General features: G+C 40.4%; 2 protein-coding genes across 7 annotated transcripts in view; one reads left to right on the forward strand and one right to left on the reverse strand.

Annotated features, from left to right (window-relative positions):
• LOC144616127 (uncharacterized) overlaps nt 1–9428 on the reverse strand; it is a 35860-nt gene extending 26432 nt beyond the window's left edge. For 3 of the 6 annotated variants that reach the window (XM_078445666.2, XM_078445665.2, XM_078445667.2), the window contains exons 1-4: nt 8741–9428; nt 7933–8052; nt 5511–5566; nt 3519–3611 (exon numbers count right to left, since the gene is read on the reverse strand). In XM_078445666.2, coding sequence (XP_078301792.2) covers nt 5546–5566; nt 7933–8052; nt 8741–9196 — 597 coding nt within the window. In that variant the 5' untranslated portion in view covers nt 9197–9428 and the 3' untranslated portion in view covers nt 3519–3611; nt 5511–5545. Of the gene's footprint in view, nt 1–3518; nt 3612–5510; nt 5567–6547; nt 6663–7932; nt 8053–8740 lie in introns of those variants that run through there. The other 3 variants (XM_078445670.2, XM_078445669.2, XM_078445668.2) reach the window with 2 other exon arrangements.
• NPY2R (neuropeptide Y receptor Y2) lies at nt 8854–17063 on the forward strand. The gene is made up of 2 exons (XM_060653929.3): nt 8854–9034; nt 13913–17063. The coding sequence occupies exon 2, from the start codon at nt 13922–13924 to the stop codon at nt 15068–15070; it is 1149 nt and encodes a 382-aa protein (XP_060509912.1). The 5' UTR covers nt 8854–9034; nt 13913–13921; the 3' UTR covers nt 15071–17063.
• The last annotated feature ends 1569 nt before the right edge of the window (nt 17064–18632 follow it).

Genomic DNA, 18632 nt, shown 5'->3' on the forward strand with positions numbered 1-18632 from the left:
TTAAATCCTTTTTCTGTAAGTGAACGAATAGTTTCCCAATAGTATCTTTCACTGAAAAATAGCTTTCAAATCAAATGTTTCAAGTATTATGAAACTAACATGATTAACTAAATTAAATGAACTCCTCCTACATGAACAAAATGTTACTCCCAGATAGACAAGGCCCGAGGGCAGAAATTTCATGATGACTTGTAGGCCAAAACACAGCTAACAGTGCCATTTATCAGGTAGTTAGGTACAAATAACTTTATAAGCTTGTATGTTCTAAAAGTTTACTAGCCTTTTGCAAGAAGAAATTGCGCATAAATTGAAAGAACGTAATATGTGTTCACTCTTGAATATAGTTCTCCAAGACCAACTTGTGTGCATTACTGAGCAATAAGGCCATGTAGAGAATAGAGGTCTCCAGTCTCTCCTGGGCTATATTGGTCAATGAAAGCGGTGTTGAGAATGTGGTGGTTAAATGTTGGGATTGGCTATCAGGCAATGTTATGCTGCCATATTACCTGGGGTTTCTGAGAACAAGTTTGAGTACTATTTGCATTAAGTAAATCATTATGGGGGAAACCTACCTAAAGTTATTTATTTGTACCTATCACAATCACTGTGTTCACTTAAGTGCAGATGTTGGAAGCACCTCTTCTATTTCCATCATATATTCTTGCCTTAGGGCTTCCATTGGCAGAGATGATCTCAGATTTTGCAGTCTAAGATCTCGGATAATTTATGAAATGCAAGCCAAAACAGAAAAATTCATTGTGGTATTTCTGAGGCTGCTGTTCTTTTCCCAGAAAAGCCCCTCTTTAATGGACGTATTGCACACTCACGCAGGCACACACGTGCACATGTGTGCACACACATACACACAAATACATCCAAAATAGTATAAGGCAAAGGGATGTGTGATGACATTTCTCTCAGGTCATCAATTCCTTTCCTCCTGGTACACACATGCCTTTCTCTCATGCAGAGGTGGAGTATATGCCTCTTCTCCCATTTTATAAGCTGACCCAAGAGACTTGCTTCAGCAAAAGAATGTAACCAAAGAGATGTTCTAAGACTTGGGAGATTTGATCATAAGAAGCCTTGCAGTTTCTGCCTGGGTCTCGTAGAATACTCTCTTTTAGAAAGTCCTCTCTAGGGGAAGCCAAAAGCTATGCATTAAGTCTGGCAACTCTGAGATTGCCATGTGTGAAGAGAGATACATATGAGGCATCCTCCAGCTACTATGGCAAATCCAGCCCAGATCCAGGCATGTGAGTGAAGGTACCATCTTAGAAGAGAATCCTACGTCTCCAGCTGAGGCCATGTCGGTCAGAGATGAATTACCTAACTAAACATTTCCCAAATTTCTGACCCACAATGGAGCAGCATAAAATAACTGTTTTATGTCACTAGGTTTTGGGGTGGTCAGGCAATGAAAAAGCAGAGTGAAACGATTGTATGCTTTTTCAATGTCAGATTGGAGCATTGCCTTATGAGCCTGAAGATCAGTTGACTTGTCAGGTGATGGTAACTTACTTAATTTGACTTATTATTTACTATTGATTAGAGCCCAAGCTCTATAAGTTTGATGCAAACTTATAGAAAATTAAGTTTGATACAAATTTTTAGAAAATTAAGTTTGATTATTGTCCAGTAGACATGCAAATGATTTCTGTCTGGTGGAAAATATAAGTTTGTAACTTATTGCTTCATTGTACAGCAGGCCATCAACTTGTTTTTTTAAAAATATTTATTTTTGAGGGGCGCCTGGGTGGCTCAGTCGGTTAAGCGGCCGACTTTGGCTCAGGTCACGATCTCGCGGTCCGTGAGTTCGAGCCCCGCGTCGGGCTCTGTGCTGACAGCTCAGAGCCTGGAGCCTGTTTCAGATTCTGTGTCTCCCTCTCTCTCTGCCCCTCCCCTGTTCATGCTCTGTCTCTCTCTGTCTCAAAAATAAATAAACGTTAAAAAAAAAATTAAAAAAAAAAATTTATTTTTGAGAGAGAAAGTGTGAGCAGGGGAGGGGCAGAGACAGAGGGGACGGGCTCAATGCAAGGTCCGATGTGGGCTCGAACTCACAAACTGTGAGATCATGACCTGAGCTGAAATCAAGAGTCGGGCACTTAAACCAACTAGGCCACCCAGGCACCCCGATCAACTTGTTTTATATCTAAGATCTTAATTCTATGCAAGACTTTGTCTTACACTGGTAGATATAGGTATCTACCTTTGTGATCCTACTTTAATCCAGCTTTACCATTGTGCTGGTGCTCTTATTAATCAATTAAATATGTGATATGTGCTCACTATATATTTTGTTTGAGAATAATGTTTTTAACTTTGAAAACTTCACTTTGACATGTGTAAGTGATTGTTCTTCCTCAGAAAGTTCCGCATTGTCCCAGTAGCACACATCCAAGTTAATGCAGTGGAGAAGAAAATGGCATCCCAGTGCTGGGTAAAGCCAAGAATCGTTTCTATCCAGGTTTACACTGAGTTGAGTCACCTCCCCAACAAAGCATTTCCTTAATTCTCCCAACACATAACACTTATAAAAAACAAACAGAAAACTGACCATTCCTTGTGGCCCCAAATCTATAATGTCAGAGTCTACTAGAGAATCTTACTCTGTTTATGGTACTTCTTTTTTTTTTTTTTTTAATTTTTTAATGTTTATTTATTTTTGAGAGAGATAGAGACAGAGCATGATAGGGGGAGGGGCAGAGAGAGAGGGAGACACAGAGATGCTAGCACAGGGCCCGATGTGGGGCTCAAACCCACAAACCATGGGGTCATGACCTGAGCTGAAGTCAGACACTTAACCAACTGAACCACCCAGGCACTCCTATGGAACTTTTTTATTTAAAAGTCTGTACACCTTTAATGGACTAGAGACAATCAGTGGCAGGTCTGTGTGTAATTCATGGTGTTATGGACATTGTCTAGTATAGTGTCCGTAACAAATTAGACACTCAATAAAGATTTATCGGTAGGAGTTGTAATAAAACATTTATATGGATTGTATATAATTCATTTTTATAATAAAGAGTAGCGAGTCCTAAGCTAAGTCTTACTTGCATTATACAATTAATGTTTTAAAAATTTTACTTTGAATGGCCATTTTACCATCTCCAAAATGATATGTAAAAATTATATAGAAATCTTTGGTTTCTCATCTGTCAAGAGATACCAATAATAATTTCGTATGAGAGAGAGCTTTAATTTTGCTTGCATTTTTTTTGAGAAAAAATTAAAAATTAAATTTGTTTTGAGTGTATGACTCAAAAAATATATATCAAATTATGTCTCTATATGCTACAAGGATAAACACTTATTAAATAAAATTGAAATTTCTAAGAGGGTGCATGTTTCCTCTTTAGCCACGGGCCTTCTGTGCATGTTTCAGATAATCAAATGAAAATTTGCATTGATTAAATTCTGAATTCCACATAAAAATCTCCCTTCCTTTGTTCTATGTTAAAATTTGAACTGTGAATCATTTGCATTTAAATATTCTTTTAGATTTGGTTCCTTACCAGTCTCAGTATACTTTGGATGATCACTGAAAGATAAAAATCTCAGCAAAATGCTGCATATAGTGCTTACAATCCTGTTTAATCACGTTGAATCTGCAATTAAAAATTCAAAACAAAAATAACTCCAAATCCATAGAAATACAAATCATAGCAAATGATATTTATGCTCAACTTAGGATTTAGCATACATTTCACTTTGAATGACTAGTTGCTTTTCTTGACTGAGACACCTGTCTTCATAACATACTGCTGCCCACAAAATTTTTAAGAAAATCTAGCCCATCAGCTTTGTGAAACTATTTTTTGACCACTTCTTATCCATTCACATGTTTACTGGTCCACTTGTTACAAATGAACCAAGTTTGTAAGGATGTAGACGGAAGTACAGCCTTTTCATCACAAATGTGATTAGACTGACCAGTTTTTAAAAACTTAGTTTATTTAAAGACTTATTTAAAAAGTTAACACACTTCCAGCTCCATTCATATAAACTGGTCTCTCTTTTCTATGTCAAGTTGATGCAACTTCCATCATCTCTGATCAGTTATTAACTTCACTCCCACTGTGCTTTTTTCCTGCCTGAAAGGAAAGGTGAGCACACATCCAACCAGAAATCTATTTACAACCAATTGAACATCATTATTATACCCAAATGGCCATTAGGATATCTAGGTTCCATAATTTTTACTACAAGGGAGTATTATTGAAACTTTACAAAGAATTTCTGTAAGGACCTAATAAACCTGAGGATAAATAAATAAATAAATTTATGAGAATTTATTTTTATTTTTTTTTAAGGTTTATTTATTTTTGAGAGAGAGACACACACACAGTGTGAGCAGGGGAGGGGCAGACAGAGAGGAGACAGAGAATCTGAAGCAGGCTCCAGGCTCTGAGCTGTCAGCACAGAGCCCAATGCAGGGCTCCAACTCACAAACTGAGAGATCATGACCTGAGCTGAAGTCGAACGCTTAATCGACCGAGCCACCTAGGTGCTCCTATTGAATGTTTGAATAAAGCAAGACAGAATCATTTTCAAATATACTAAACACTGTAACTAACTGTTAAGTTAATGTGATTATTATTTCCTTACTAGGGACTTGTCATTAGGCTCTGTTTGTTTAGTCTGTGTTAAGTACATTATTTTATTAGCTTCACTGAGCTTTTCTTCCATTACTGGGGTTTAGAGAATTCCTTGCTTGGGCTTGCTACTCTCTTTTGGTGCTATAATCTTCTTCCTTTCCTAGGCTGCTGTCCTGACTTATGGAGCTTATTTCTTTCTTCTTCTGGAATCAGCTTCCACATTCCAGCTGCACCACACTGTTTTGTTCTGTGATTTAGGTTGGTTTGGTATGAGTTGAGAGTTACTTAATAGTCTTTCAGGGAAACTTGACATTAAGGTGAGAAAACAAACAAACTAGCTTTCTGGCAGAAATGACCCCAGGAGGACTTTCCATTAGGAACCAAAACATACTTATTCTTCTTGGTGTTTTTGAAAAATTTTTAGATATAAAATTCACTCTCTAAGTTGTACTAGCCACATTTCAAGTGCCCAATAGCCACGTGTGATTGGGTGGCTACCTTACTGGGCAATGCAGAGATAGAACATTACCATCACTGCAGAAAGTTCTATTGGACAGTGATGTTTTAGATCATGTGTATTCGTTTCCTCGCTTTTTTTTTTTCTGTTTTTTCTTTTTATAGTGTAAACAATGAAATTATTTACAACTTGGGGGAAGCTTCCTTGCTTTCAAAATAAATTTAGATGGAAGGAAATCCATATCATCATGTACTTTATCTAAAGTAAGTGCATCACAAGTGGTTTTCTCTACTGATGTGATCTAACTTTGTCTTTTTTGACAAAGAGTTTGTCTGAAATTTCTTCACTGTAACTATATAAATACTGATTGTTCAGTTATTGACCAGGTCCTTTACTTCAGAGTCTCATTGGGAATATCTATTCAACCAGAAGTGGAAAAGAAAAACGCTTACTTGGCAACTAATCTTTGGTTGTATTCCTTTTATATTCATGTGCACTGAGGAATGGTCTGTGAGGTAGGGGAAATGATAATAGAGTTATGTTTTAGGTATTTTAGGAGGTTTATCAAACCTCACATACTAATATCAGATATTGGAGGCCCACAGGCCAGGCTGCAGGTTTTGCTCTATCTATCCGTGTCTATTTATTTTGGCCCACCTGGGGGTTTGACTTTTATTTTTAAAAAAGCTTTTCTTTCAATATTTTAATTTTAGAGAGAAAGAACATGAGCAGAGGAGAGAGGCAGAGGGAGAGAGAGAGAGAGAGAGAGAGAGAGAGAGAGAGAGAGAGACTCAATCCCACAACCCTGGGATCATGACCTGAGCCAAAATCAAGAGTTGGACGTTCAACCTACTGAGCCATCCAGGCATCCAAGGGGTTTGACTTTTTTAAAAATTAGTTTCCTTCATTTAAAATTGGAAAGATTTTTAAGAATATGCATTTTTGTTCTCTTAAAATGTCAGATCTGACAATACTGAATTGAGATTTTTGCAGGGCAGCTCAGTGGAATCAGCAGCCTCCTCCTTCAGAAAAGGCTTGTACTTTTGGGCTTTCACGGGTGTGGCAGTGCCCACCACTCCCCACCGTCTCCCACAACTTAGCTGGGCATTTATGTCACTGGCCCAGGCCAGGTAGGCATCTGAGTTTGAGTCTGTTCCCTATCTGAGGAACAACCAACGTATATTCTTCTTAGCTGTGGAACTTGCCTGAGAAATTCCGTGATTTGACACAAGAGAAATCAGGCAGCAATAATCCTGTCCTGTCTCCCTATGGATCAATCCATATTTCACCACTCCTTCCACAAACTTCTACCAGTGTCTTGATAGGTTTTATTGGCATTCATCAGAGTGGTTCATTGTTATGATAGCACACAGTGTATGCACATCAAAAGGTATCAGGCAGACTTGAATGAACAAAAATGTCATGAGTTCATTGCCAAAGCTATCCTTGATGATATGACACACAATAAAGCAACTTTAATTTCAATAAATCCATTTTTTCATCCAATTCTGTACTTTATTGGGAGAGAGAGAGGTCATTTAGTCTTCTCAAAGTTGCTGACGAGATGTCTGTGGAACTATGGGTGTTTCCTAAGACACGCATGTCTGTAAGGGAATAAGATAAATATTTGTATAAGACTGCTAGGCTGCTTTTAAAAGGCAGTTGTATGGGAGGCAAAAATGTTTGTAGAATCAATGTCATCGAAGTCAGTCAAACCCTCCGAAGCAATTAATCTGATTGCTCTTCTGTGCTTTCTATATGTTTTTGTAGTTGTTGTTTCAAGCCACTCCTACTCTTCTAAAATTACAACTCCTGGGTACAGAGTTCACTATTCACAGGTGCAAATATATTAGGAAGCATGGAACCTGTTGCACAAAACACAGGCGTGACAAGGAATATTTCCCCAAGTTGAGAAATATTTACAAAAATATTTTAAGTAGAATTATATGGAACATCTTGTATATTTCCAGTTCAGTTTACTTTTCTTTCATGGTAACCGAGAAGCCCAAGCTGCTTTGTTTTATAAAAAACGTCTATGCTCCTGTAGGCATAATTTTACATTAACCAGATAATCAATTTCAGATTAAGCTGTATAAAGATACTTATACATGCAATATTATGAAGGTGTGGGCAAGCCCAGAAAAGACTGAAAATCCAATCTTCTTTAGGGGAAGCCATAACTAATATTTTTGGAAGGAATATTATTTTGAGTTGTTTAAACTGTTTTTTTTTTTTTTCTACTTAAGAGAAATTCCAAGTGAACTGAGTATGGCCATCGTCACTTCAGAAATAAAGACACTAACGAATAGAGGGAAAGTAATGTGTGCAAAACCTCAACACGGGCTAGTTAGGAAAGACTTTGGTTTCCAATTTCAGGCCTTTGTTTTCCTAACTTGGCAGGATCTGCTTCCCCCTCTAAAACTGAACAAGGGACAGAGAAGCTGGTTGCAAATTTCTATAAGGAATGGTTCTAACTAGAGTTTCTGGGAGGAATCCCAAGGAAACAGACCCCTCAGCGTCGTGGACTGATGCCACAACCCTGTTTTGCTCTGATCCACTAACTCAGCTTGATGGCTCAAGGCATTAACAAGGCTTCGCCACAAAAAGATTAGAGTATTCCACAGGCACTCACTCATCCTGGCATTAGTGGCTTGGGTCACGATCAAAGAGCGAAGGATCAGGAAGTCAACTAACTGGAGAAAGATTGTCACCCATTGTTTTCTCTATTTTACCTTTTGCAGGAAGAGTGCACATCACACACGTTGCCCGCCGGATTTTGAATCTGAACTCGCAATACCCAACTTGTAAACTGTCAGCAGACACCCGTTAGGGGAATTGTCAGTGGTGGGCAACAGGCATCTGAACTCGTTTTACCTTCCCGTGGGAGCGCGGCGACGGGTCCAGCCCCTGGTGTGAGTGCCCTGGGTTTGTCCTTGGCGCAGTTGTGCGACGCTCTTCTGTGGTTCTGCGAGGGTCCGGGTCCCCACTCTGTTCCTATGAGCAAACAAACAAACAAAAACAAACAAGCAAAACAAGAAGCAACTCCTGGCTGGAAGTTGTGGGGTTTTCTCAGCCCTTCCAAGGCACGGCCCTCTGCCTCCACGTCCGCCTCCCTCCAGCTCGAGGGAGGGAGCTCGCTGCGCCGTTGCTCGCTGCGCCCCGTTGCTCGCTGCGCCGTGACCTCAGCACCCTCGCCCGAACCTGAGTTCCCCCGCTCCGCCTTCGCCTTCGACTTTCCCTGGCTGATTTGGTGAACCCCGAATCTAGGAGCTTTTTGCAGGGCCATCTCTCGCGGAACGGAGAAGCGGAGAGCAAAGGAAGGGGTTCGTGGAAGGGAAAGGAGGTTGGAGTGGTGCAAACCGCCAGAATATCACAATTGGGGGTCGCCGGAGACTGGGGTGAAACTAGCAGTTGCAGGCGATAGTTGGGATCCGCGAGGGGGCGCCGCTCTGAGTAGGGTCCCGCTGCGCGGGCTTCGAAACCTGGAGACAGCGGCGACACCGTGGACGCTGTCCCCCTCCCTCGCCACGGAAACTTCCTGTCCAGCTTTCTGCGCGGCGGGACCCTCGCCCCCCGCCCTTCTGTACCTGTTGTTGTCGTTGTTGTTGTTGTTTCTCCCAGGGAAGGGCTGCCTCTCCCCGCACCCACGTGCCCCCGCCCCCCACCAGCCTCGCATCCTCACCAGCGCAGCCGACTGCTCTGTGCCGCGCAGCTCGGTGCCCCAGCGCGCTTGGCCCCGGAGGTCGGCGGTAGAGCGGAACAGCGCCAGCTCGCAGCGGCTCGACTGCCCGGCGGACGCCGCGCTCCGCCGCGCTTCCGCGCGCCGCTGGCGGTCCTGCACCATCGGAACGGACGGAACTGGGCTTGCGTCTGGGGACCTTCCAGTGCCGTCTTCAGCTCTGAGGGCTAGATAATCGTTGCACGGACGGGCCGTACACGTCTTGCTTCCACGTCTCAGCAGAAACGCCAAGACCGGGTAAGTAAGTAAGTCGTAACTCGGATTCACACTGGCGAACGAGAATACCCCCAAAGAGCTCTGGTCCTGAGAAGAGGGTATGGGGGAGGTCCTCATGAGTGTGGGGACTTTTTTTCTCTCATTTAGGCTGAAGGTGGGGGTTGGGGTGATAGCCATCCCCATTTTCTACTTTCGCTAGAATTTTCCCTTTCTGCTGAAGGTTCTTCACTATTTCCTTGACCCTTCTTAGAGAGAAGTTATCATCTTTCCAGAGCAGCAAGTTGTTACTGTTTCTCTTAAAAAAAAAAAAAAAAAATCAAACACCTGTCTAAAGCAGGAGGTCATCTTGAATTCTCCAAAGCTGTTCAAGAATGAATACATTTATTTAAGCACTCACTGGTTTTGCACCAGAAGGGCTCACCCACTGGGTAGGAGCATATGGTGCACAGGGAGGAGGCAAAAGTAAAAGCTTTAAGACGTTTTGCAATAGGGGCATGTCATTTACACGCAATCACATGAAATAGACCATGCTATTTGCAAGGAAAGGCCAGAAGTTCAAACATAGGGAAAGTGATTTATTACCAGACTCTTCAGTGAATGTTTTCAACTTTCTGCTTGTGAACCAAACAGCCTTGTCTTATATGCAGCATTCTTGGAGTCCACTCCCCTCCCCCAGGACTAACCAGTATAGAGTATGTAGCATGATTTCTGGGATTTTTCCCCGGGACAAATGCCTGGAAGGTGTTGTGATTGATCAGATGTTAAGTTTTACTAAAGCCAATCTGTGGCAATTAAGGTACTGTAGCAAAAAAAAAAAAAAAAAAAAAAAAAAAAAAGCCCCACAAATTTAAACATGCAGTGAAAGTATAAACTGGTTTGTCACTCAGGTGATTTGAAGTTCTTTATCTCTGGAAGAAAAAAAAAAAAAGAAACTTGAAGTCATTTTCCTATTCTACAAACAGGAAAATATTTCTGTAACAGAATCTCTAAAGATTCACTTGTTCAAGAAAACTGCACCATTCACAGTTCTTAAAAGACCCGACTGATGTGAATGCTTCATATTGTCTTGTTTCAAAGAAAGGGTTTTTCCCTCACCTACTTATCTTTTAATGTTTGTGCTTTTGAGTTTAAATCAGTCAGCTCCCTCTGTGTATCTCTTTTCCTCTTCCACTTTTCCAGAAGCCTAAACATGAAATGATGCATTCTCTGGGCAATGCTCTGCCCTGGCTGAGGGCCAGCAGTGTGCTTGAGAACTGTGATTAGTATCCATATGCTAATTGCCTGTAGATCAATAACCATTCCTGCAGAGAAGTTTTAAATAAAGGGGCTTTGAAATGAAGAAAATGGAACTGAACAGGAAAAGCAAAACAAGTTAATAAACAAACTCATATCCTTCTATCTCAGGCTTACTCTCAATTTAGCTTGTGGCAAACCTCAAACTCAGACCTCATGGAGTCTTGTTAATCCTGTTAATGACTTGTCAGCATTGATTAATTGTACTCTGTAAAGTCTCTTTTAGTTTAAGGGAGAACGTGTAGCCTATTAAATATACACTCCAAGATGTAGATAATTAGTTTCACTTTTCCCCCTAATTTCTAAAGAATGGAGGCAAATACAAAAGAGAGTCAAGGCTCCTTGGAACATGCTATTTGAAATTTATGCAGACAGAACTAGAAAATATCAGTAAAGCAAAATATGACTATATGGAATTCTCTCTCTCTCTGCAGTAAGGCTCCTTGAAAGGTGTGTGTGTGTGTGTGTGTGTGTGTGTGTGTGTGTGTGTGTGGTAGGCCCCTCAGATAGAAAGTTTCCTTATGGTCTATACTGACTGGCAGTTTTTAATGCTCTAATCAGGGATTGATTTAAGAGGGATCTTGGAACAATTTTCTTGCAGGGGTGGTTACCTAAGAACAAGAAAATAAGCTCAAGGATGTCATATCAGAACAAGGAATTATGCTTTCCTGTAGCTTCTTATTTGTTTTGCCAAATTACTGGGTGCTGTTAACATGTTAGCGTGCTAAGGATTACACAATGGATGGAAAAGATCCAGTTTCTGTCCTTAAAGAGATTGCTGTGGTGGGGGAATGATTGCATTGGGGCTTGTGCTTCTTGTAGTATTAGAAGTCAGCACAGATTGTTGGGTAACCGAGAGGCTTCCCAGGTCAGAACGGGAAAGCAGAGAGGCATGAGAAAAGCTGATGTATTGAAGGAATCCGAAGTAGTTTAGTATGACAGAAGCATAAGATACCTATTGGCGTGTCAGGAGAGATGAAGCCAGAGGGTAGATAGGCAGGAATGGGTTCAAGAAGAGCTTTGAATGTCATATAATGGAGTTGGATTATCTTCTGTAGGCTGGTGCAGAACCATTAGTGGGAGAGCAAATTAATGAAATCATGTATGCCTGGTATCAGCAGATCATGCAGAACAGAACCTATTCAGGAATGTGAGGGAGGGAAAATTAAATGCGGAGAATTGATTACACAAGTGATGGAAGCCAAACAGAGGATATTGAAGCCACTCAAAGATTAGCAAGAACACAGTCATTAGTGCCTCCAGCCAGACAGACACAGGGAGTAGGTGGTGTGACCAAAGCCCAGGGACCAGGGCCATGCACTGGAAATAGAATCACTAGGATGGCACAGAGCCCAGTGTGGGGCTCGAACTCACGAACTGTGATATCATGACCTGAGCTGAAACCGAGTCTGATGCTTAACTGACTGAGCCACCCAGGTGCCCCTTAGACTGATTTTATACACCTTTCTCACGGGTCCTCATCATTCCTACCACCTTGGCTTTGTCCTTGATTTCTTACCAAAATTACTCTAATAGTCTTGTGACTTATGTCACTTCCTCTTCTCATTCATTCATTCATTCATTCACTTAGCAATAATAATTGAGCATGTGCAAAATGCCAGGCATGGCTTCACCCTCGTGATGTTTACACTTATTATAACATGCATTTAGCAAGCATTTAAAAACCTATGCCAGGAACCAGGATTTGTGCAGGGAGAGGGGAGGAATAACAACGGGGTAGTGCCTCCACTCTCAGGCTCTTGCCTTTTACTAGAAAGAGCCTACTCTGACATTAAAATGGTCTTTCTGAAATTCGAATGTGATCATATCATTTCCCCCATGTCTCCAGATTGCTGAAAACAATATCATATGTTGGTTTCTAATGTGAAATTCTTTTTTCAAGTTTGTAAAAACATCCAGAGCCCAACATCTTAGTAATTTTTGAATGTATTCACAATGACAAAAGGCTGCTGTCATTAATTCTGAACCTCTTTTAAATAAATTTGGTTTTTATTAATCATAATAGCATCTACCTACGTTGGTAGGTGAGTCATATTTATTCAGCCCACAGACAATGCCTAGTTGGGCCCTCAGCTCCATTCCTTACCCTTCCTCTAGAGGGCTGACTCCTGCAGACTAGATTTTCAGGCTCCCAAGTCACCGGGCACTTGGCTGAGTTTGGTCATAGGAGGCATTGGCAGGTAATTAGAGGGCAGAGGAATGGAAAATCCCCTGTATTCTTCTCCTTCCCTTTCTCTTCTGGGCAGTGCCTCAGTAGCCTCTCTCTGGATCTCGTTCCCACAGGACTAGTCCATAGTGATTCTATTTCCAGTGGATAGCCCTAGTCACTAGGTACTCTGCATTTAATTTTCCCTCCCTTACATTCTTGAATAGGTTCTGTTTTGCACGATCTGTGGATACCATGCATACATGATTTCATTAATTTGTTTGGGATTCTCTCTCTCCCCACCCATCTCTTTCTGCCCCTCCCCTGCTTGGACTCTCTTTCTCTCTCAAAATAAATAGATAAACTTAAAAAAAAGTCAGTCTGAGGGTTCTCTTAAATGTGGAGACTAAATGAGTTGACAAAGTCTAGAATGGTTACCTGCTTTTTAACCTTCCCCACGGTGTAATCAATGGGGATAACATTGACTGAAGTAGGGCATGCAGAAAGAAAAGTCTTGAGGGCGTGTGATTGGAGAAGAAAAGCGTCAAAACTTTTATATTTAGAGGTTAGAGAGAGAGATGCTTCAGATTTGGACATATTTTTTTTTCATGTAGATCCCGTGTGGGATTCTGCTGTGTGTCAGTAGGAAGTTTATTTCAGATCTTCAAAAAAAGCAACCATTTTACACAGGCTACCTAGTTTTAACACTAACCCAAACACTAGAAAAAATGGCTATAAAATGAATATGCTCAGTTTATATTTATGTGTTTTATGTTATACTTCCAAAGTCCAGGCCCCACTCAAAGGGCTTTAATATTTTTCTCTTTTCTGTGAAATTTGTTGCTGTATTTATAAATTTGAAGCAGTTAAGATATTGAGGGTAATTTTCTTTGTCTACCTTAAAATAAATTTGAAGAGTTAATAGAAATTATAAAATTAATCGGTAAAGTTTGTAACATTTATCCCACTCAAAATAGATTGACTCAATTTGGTAGCATTCACACTGGATTTATGTCTACACTATAGGTATTACATTTTACTGTTGTAATATACATTTCAGGGACCTGGTTTAATTCATCCATATTTGTGAATAAACTATTATAATGGTCCTGCTTTATTAAGATGTTACACTATGCGCAGTTACAGGGATCAGGGGACATGTATTTTGAGCCCTAACCAAAATGAAACCAATCCATTTGTGATATTCCTTTGCGTCACCCTTGTGTTTTCCTTGCTCCATGTTATTTCTTCTCCTTCCCCTCTTCCTCCTCCTCCCCCTCCTCCCCTTCCCCCTCCCCCTCCCCCTCCCCCTCCCCCTCCCCCTCCTTCTCCTCCTCCTTCTTCTTCCTCCTCCTCCTCCTCCTTCTTCTTCTTCTTCTTCTTCTTCTTCTTCTTCTTCTTCTTCTTCTTCTTCTTCAAATTGTATATTCTTGTGCTAGGTGCTGAAAATGGGCCCAGTAGGTGCAGAGGCTGATGAGAACCAGACAGTGGAAGAAATGAAGGTGGAGAAGTACCATCCACGGCAAACCACTCCTAGAGGTGAGCTGGCCCCTGACCCTGAGCCAGAGCTTCTAGACAGCACCATGCTGATTGAGGTGCAGATTATCCTCATATTAGCTTATTGCTCTATCATCTTGCTCGGGGTAATTGGAAACTCTCTGGTGATTCACGTGGTGATCAAATTCAAGAGCATGCGCACAGTAACCAACTTTTTCATTGCCAATCTGGCTGTGGCAGATCTTCTGGTGAACACCCTGTGCTTGCCATTCACTCTTACCTACACCTTAATGGGGGAGTGGAAAATGGGTCCTGTCCTGTGCCACCTGGTACCCTATGCCCAGGGCCTGGCAGTGCAAGTGTCCACGATCACCTTGACGGTAATTGCCCTGGACCGGCATCGTTGCATTGTCTACCACCTGGAAAGCAAGATCTCCAAGAGAATCAGCTTCCTGATTATTGGCCTGGCCTGGGGCATCAGTGCCTTGCTTGCAAGCCCCCTGGCCATCTTCCGCGAGTACTCGCTGATTGAGATTATTCCCGACTTTGAGATTGTGGTCTGCACTGAGAAGTGGCCTGGTGAGGAGAAGAACATCTATGGCACCATCTACAGTCTTTCTTCCTTGTTGATCCTATACGTTTTGCCTCTGGGCATCATATCTTTTTCCTACACTCGTATCTGGAGTAAACTTAAGAACCATGTCAGCCCTGGAGCTGCTAATGATCACTACCATCAGCGAAGGCAAAAAACGACCAAAATGCTGGTGTGTGTGGTAGTGGTGTTTGCAGTCAGCTGGTTGCCTCTCCATGCCTTCCAACTTGCTGTTGACATTGACAACCAAGTCCTAGACCTGAAGGAGTACAAACTCATCTTCACCGTGTTCCACATTATCGCCATGTGCTCCACCTTTGCCAACCCCTTTCTCTATGGCTGGATGAACAGCAACTATAGAAAGGCTTTCCTAGCAGCCTTCCGCTGTGAGCAGAGGTTGGATGCCATTCACTCTGAGGTGTCTGTGACGTTCAAGACTAAAAAGAACCTGGAGGTAAAAAAGAACAATGGTCCCAATGACTCTTTCACAGAGGCTACCAACGTGTAAGTAAGCTCTGGTGTGAAAATATGTAGATGAATTCCGACCAGAGCTATAGATCGGTTGAGAAGGGCTCCCAGGTGCATCCTGATTTCCCATTTTAAGGCAGGAGAAGAGGATCCGAGTGGAAGCAATTGCAGTGTGATCTGTGGAAAGAAACCTGGTTGGCAGAGCCTCCGTGAAAATACTCCTATTCAAAGATAGGGCAGTGAACAGTTTGCTTATAGTTGCTTGGATGCTAGGTCAAATTATGAGTAAAAGCAGAAGAATGCTTTTGACTATTTCTCGGAGTGAAGGAAACCTGAACAAGGAATCAACATGACATCAGCATTGCTAGAAGTGGTTGGCTGAATAAATTGCCTTTCAAATCATATTAGGGCATGGACTGGGGGTGATGTGCTGCTCACTGCCCCCTCATCTGATGAAAAGACTACCAACACCAATTTCCCTAGGGAGCTGCAGGCTCTTTTGTATTGTTTTTTTGTTGTTGTTTTTGTTTTTTTTTAAATTATTCCTCCTATGGACCAGTCCTTCAGGGAACGTTACCAGCTATTTGAATGACTTCCAGGTGATAAACTGAAATTTGCTGTATAATTAGTATTTTGGCGAGTGATGAGGGAAATCTTTAACACTGAGTTCACCAGGTGTTCTTAAAACCAAATACACATTTAGTGAAAAGTTTCTGCAACTCAAAATTGAAAGCTGAAATTCTCAGTTTTAGAAATGTAACCCATCATTTAGCTTCTCATTTCAAGTTGTTGCTGCTTTGTAAATACTATTTATGTGACAACAAATGAACATACAGCTCAATACTTTTAACCATTGCTAACTGTTATAACTTTCTGAACATGTATTATTCCTATGTTGGAGTTGAATTTGTCTTCACGAAAATTGATTCAGATTAAAAAATAATTTTTGTGGCATTTTGCCACGTTTTGTGGTTATTGGTAAACAGTTTTTGCACAGATACATAGCTCTATTGTGTTTACAGAACACTGTAGTGTTATTTTTTGAAATTCATCTTCCATGGACGTGGAATTCATTTTCCATGGTTCATGATTAATAAAACAATATAATTTCATCAAAATGGAACCCATCTGGTAAGAAATATTAAAAACACTGCATGCATTCCACTTTGCAAATGTTCTATTTGGACCAATTTCAACATAAATTATCCTCTTCTCAAAATAATTAGCTATGTATTTTTGGATAACTTATGAATATATACATAATAAAATTTTACCTATAAATAGTGGAGTGTGGACGCTATAGTACTCTTCATTGAATGATTTTGTGAATACTATTTTTATTTCAATAGTACCCAGTCAAAGATGCTTAAAACCCTAGTATGTTTATGAAAACACACTGGGATGTGAAAATAGTTGTACTTCTTTGGATTCTGTTAAAGAAGTTTCATTGCAATCATATTTTTGTAAGTATGACTGGATTTGGGAATAGATTTCTTAAAGTTTAAAAACTTCAGCATGAATATTACGTTTAGGTACAAACATGAGCTTCATGAACGGAGAAAGTTCAACTTTACGGATATATTTAAAAGTCATACTGTGGCTCTTGTTGAATTATTTCCGATGTAGAAGTAAAGATCTTGAAGTGGGCTGTACCTCTGGAATACTGAAAGAGAATGAAAACAGCGGAAGACTAATTAAGAAGCAAACAAAAAATAATATATATATGTAATGTACCATGTAACGGACAAATTCGTTTTTTTTGTGTGTGTGTGGGACTCTACATAACTGTTCAAGAAAAAACTTTTTGTCCTGTAAAAAGCAATTAGTTTGCTGAAGATGCTAATAGATAATCGTGGTTACAATGTTTTGTTTTGTTTTCCCTCTTGGAGAATTCTTACCCTGTAAGGAATGCGTATGCCACTGTATTACCGGTTGTAGTAGTAAATTATCAGAATCATTTAATGATCCAGTTAATACTTGTGATGTAATTGATCTTTTTATGTTGTGATTTTATCTGTTGAAATAAAAGACATTGGGAAATTAGAGAAATTGCGTCATATTTTATATCGAAGTTTCTGTCCAAAGCGAAATCGTAAGCCTCTGACACAACCAAAAGAAGGAAAATAATGGTGGCTTCTAGGCAGTTTAGCTTTCCTTCTTTCCTGTACTTGAACGTGAGTGAATGGATTCACTCCTGTGGCTGTAGTTATAGTCCGTATTTTGACAATGTTTGAATCTTTAAGACCAGACCTTTCTCCTAAACTAACTTCAAACCTGTATCCCTATCAGCTGACTTGACACATCTACATGGGTATCTCATCAGCAAATTAAATCCAACATGTCTACAACAGAACCTGCCATTTTGATCCACACCCCACCTCACCTCCACTTTGTTTTCCTGTATTCCTGTCCTAATCATGACACTGCTACTCACCTAGTTCCCCAAGGTCTTATACTTTGGGGTCACCCTGGACTCTTGGGTCTCTTTAGTACACATGTCCAAACAATTCCCACATTTTGTTCTAATTTCTAGATGTTCCTTGAATCAATTCATTTTTCTTCATCCCTATGCTCCCCACCATAGTACAAGTTGCAATTATCTTCTCAGACCTGTATTATCTCTCCTCTGGTTTAATGTTGCAGCTTCCTAATTGGTCTCTATATCCAGTCATCTTCCTATCAAATCCAACTTTTACCCACTAGCCAGTGTGATTTTTCAGAACCTGAAATTTTATCACATCACTTTCCTGATAAAAACTCTTCAATGTCTCCTCATCATAGTTATGATAAAGTCAAAATCTTTTTATGACTTGGAAGGCTATTTAGTACCTGACTCTACCTCTATGTTTTATCCCTTGCAAATTCTATTTCTCTAATCTTTGCTGCTAGATTTTAAGCATATGAGGGCAGGGGACAGGGACTGGTTTAATCATTGTGGTATCACAGGTACTTGCAGCTTCTGGCATCAAGTCTGTGATCAATAAAAGGAAACTAAGTCAATGAGTCAAGGAAATACTAAAGCCAAGATTTGAAGAAAGATTTTTAAGATTGTAAACCATAAACTTTTCCCAGTTTTATTATACAACTTGCAGGAAAGTAGAGTTTTAGCCATACAGGAGTCAAGTAAAGATGTATATTTGTTCAGGATTAAGTTTTTTTTGAAGACCATTAAGTATAGACACTTGCATAATTGGAAAAAGCTCTATACATACACATAATTTAGGGTTCACTAAAAATTATCTAGAACGTTGCACAAGGGAAGCATGGAAGGGCCAGTAAACTGTACTAGTCATGATTCAGATAGCTAAAGAGAAGCCATGCTAGGTATTTAAAGCAAAAAGTCATTTAATACAGGAAATTAAAGTCTTGGAAAATCACTGGAAGAACTGGAGAAGTGAAGGTTAAGAAAAGCTTCCACCGTCATTGAAGAAACCAGGAAGCACATAATTGTATGAAACCACTGCTAATGCCTACAACAGAGAGTGGATGATACACAGGAAAGAGTTCAGGTTTATTATCATATTGCCTGTTAATATCTATTGATAGATGAATGGACACACACGCACAAACACACACAAACACACAATGGAATATTATTCAGC

Source organism: Panthera onca, chromosome B1, assembly GCF_046562875.1.
Source record: "Panthera onca isolate mPanOnc1 chromosome B1, mPanOnc1 haplotype 2, whole genome shotgun sequence".
Classification (NCBI taxonomy): Eukaryota; Metazoa; Chordata; class Mammalia; order Carnivora; family Felidae; genus Panthera; species Panthera onca.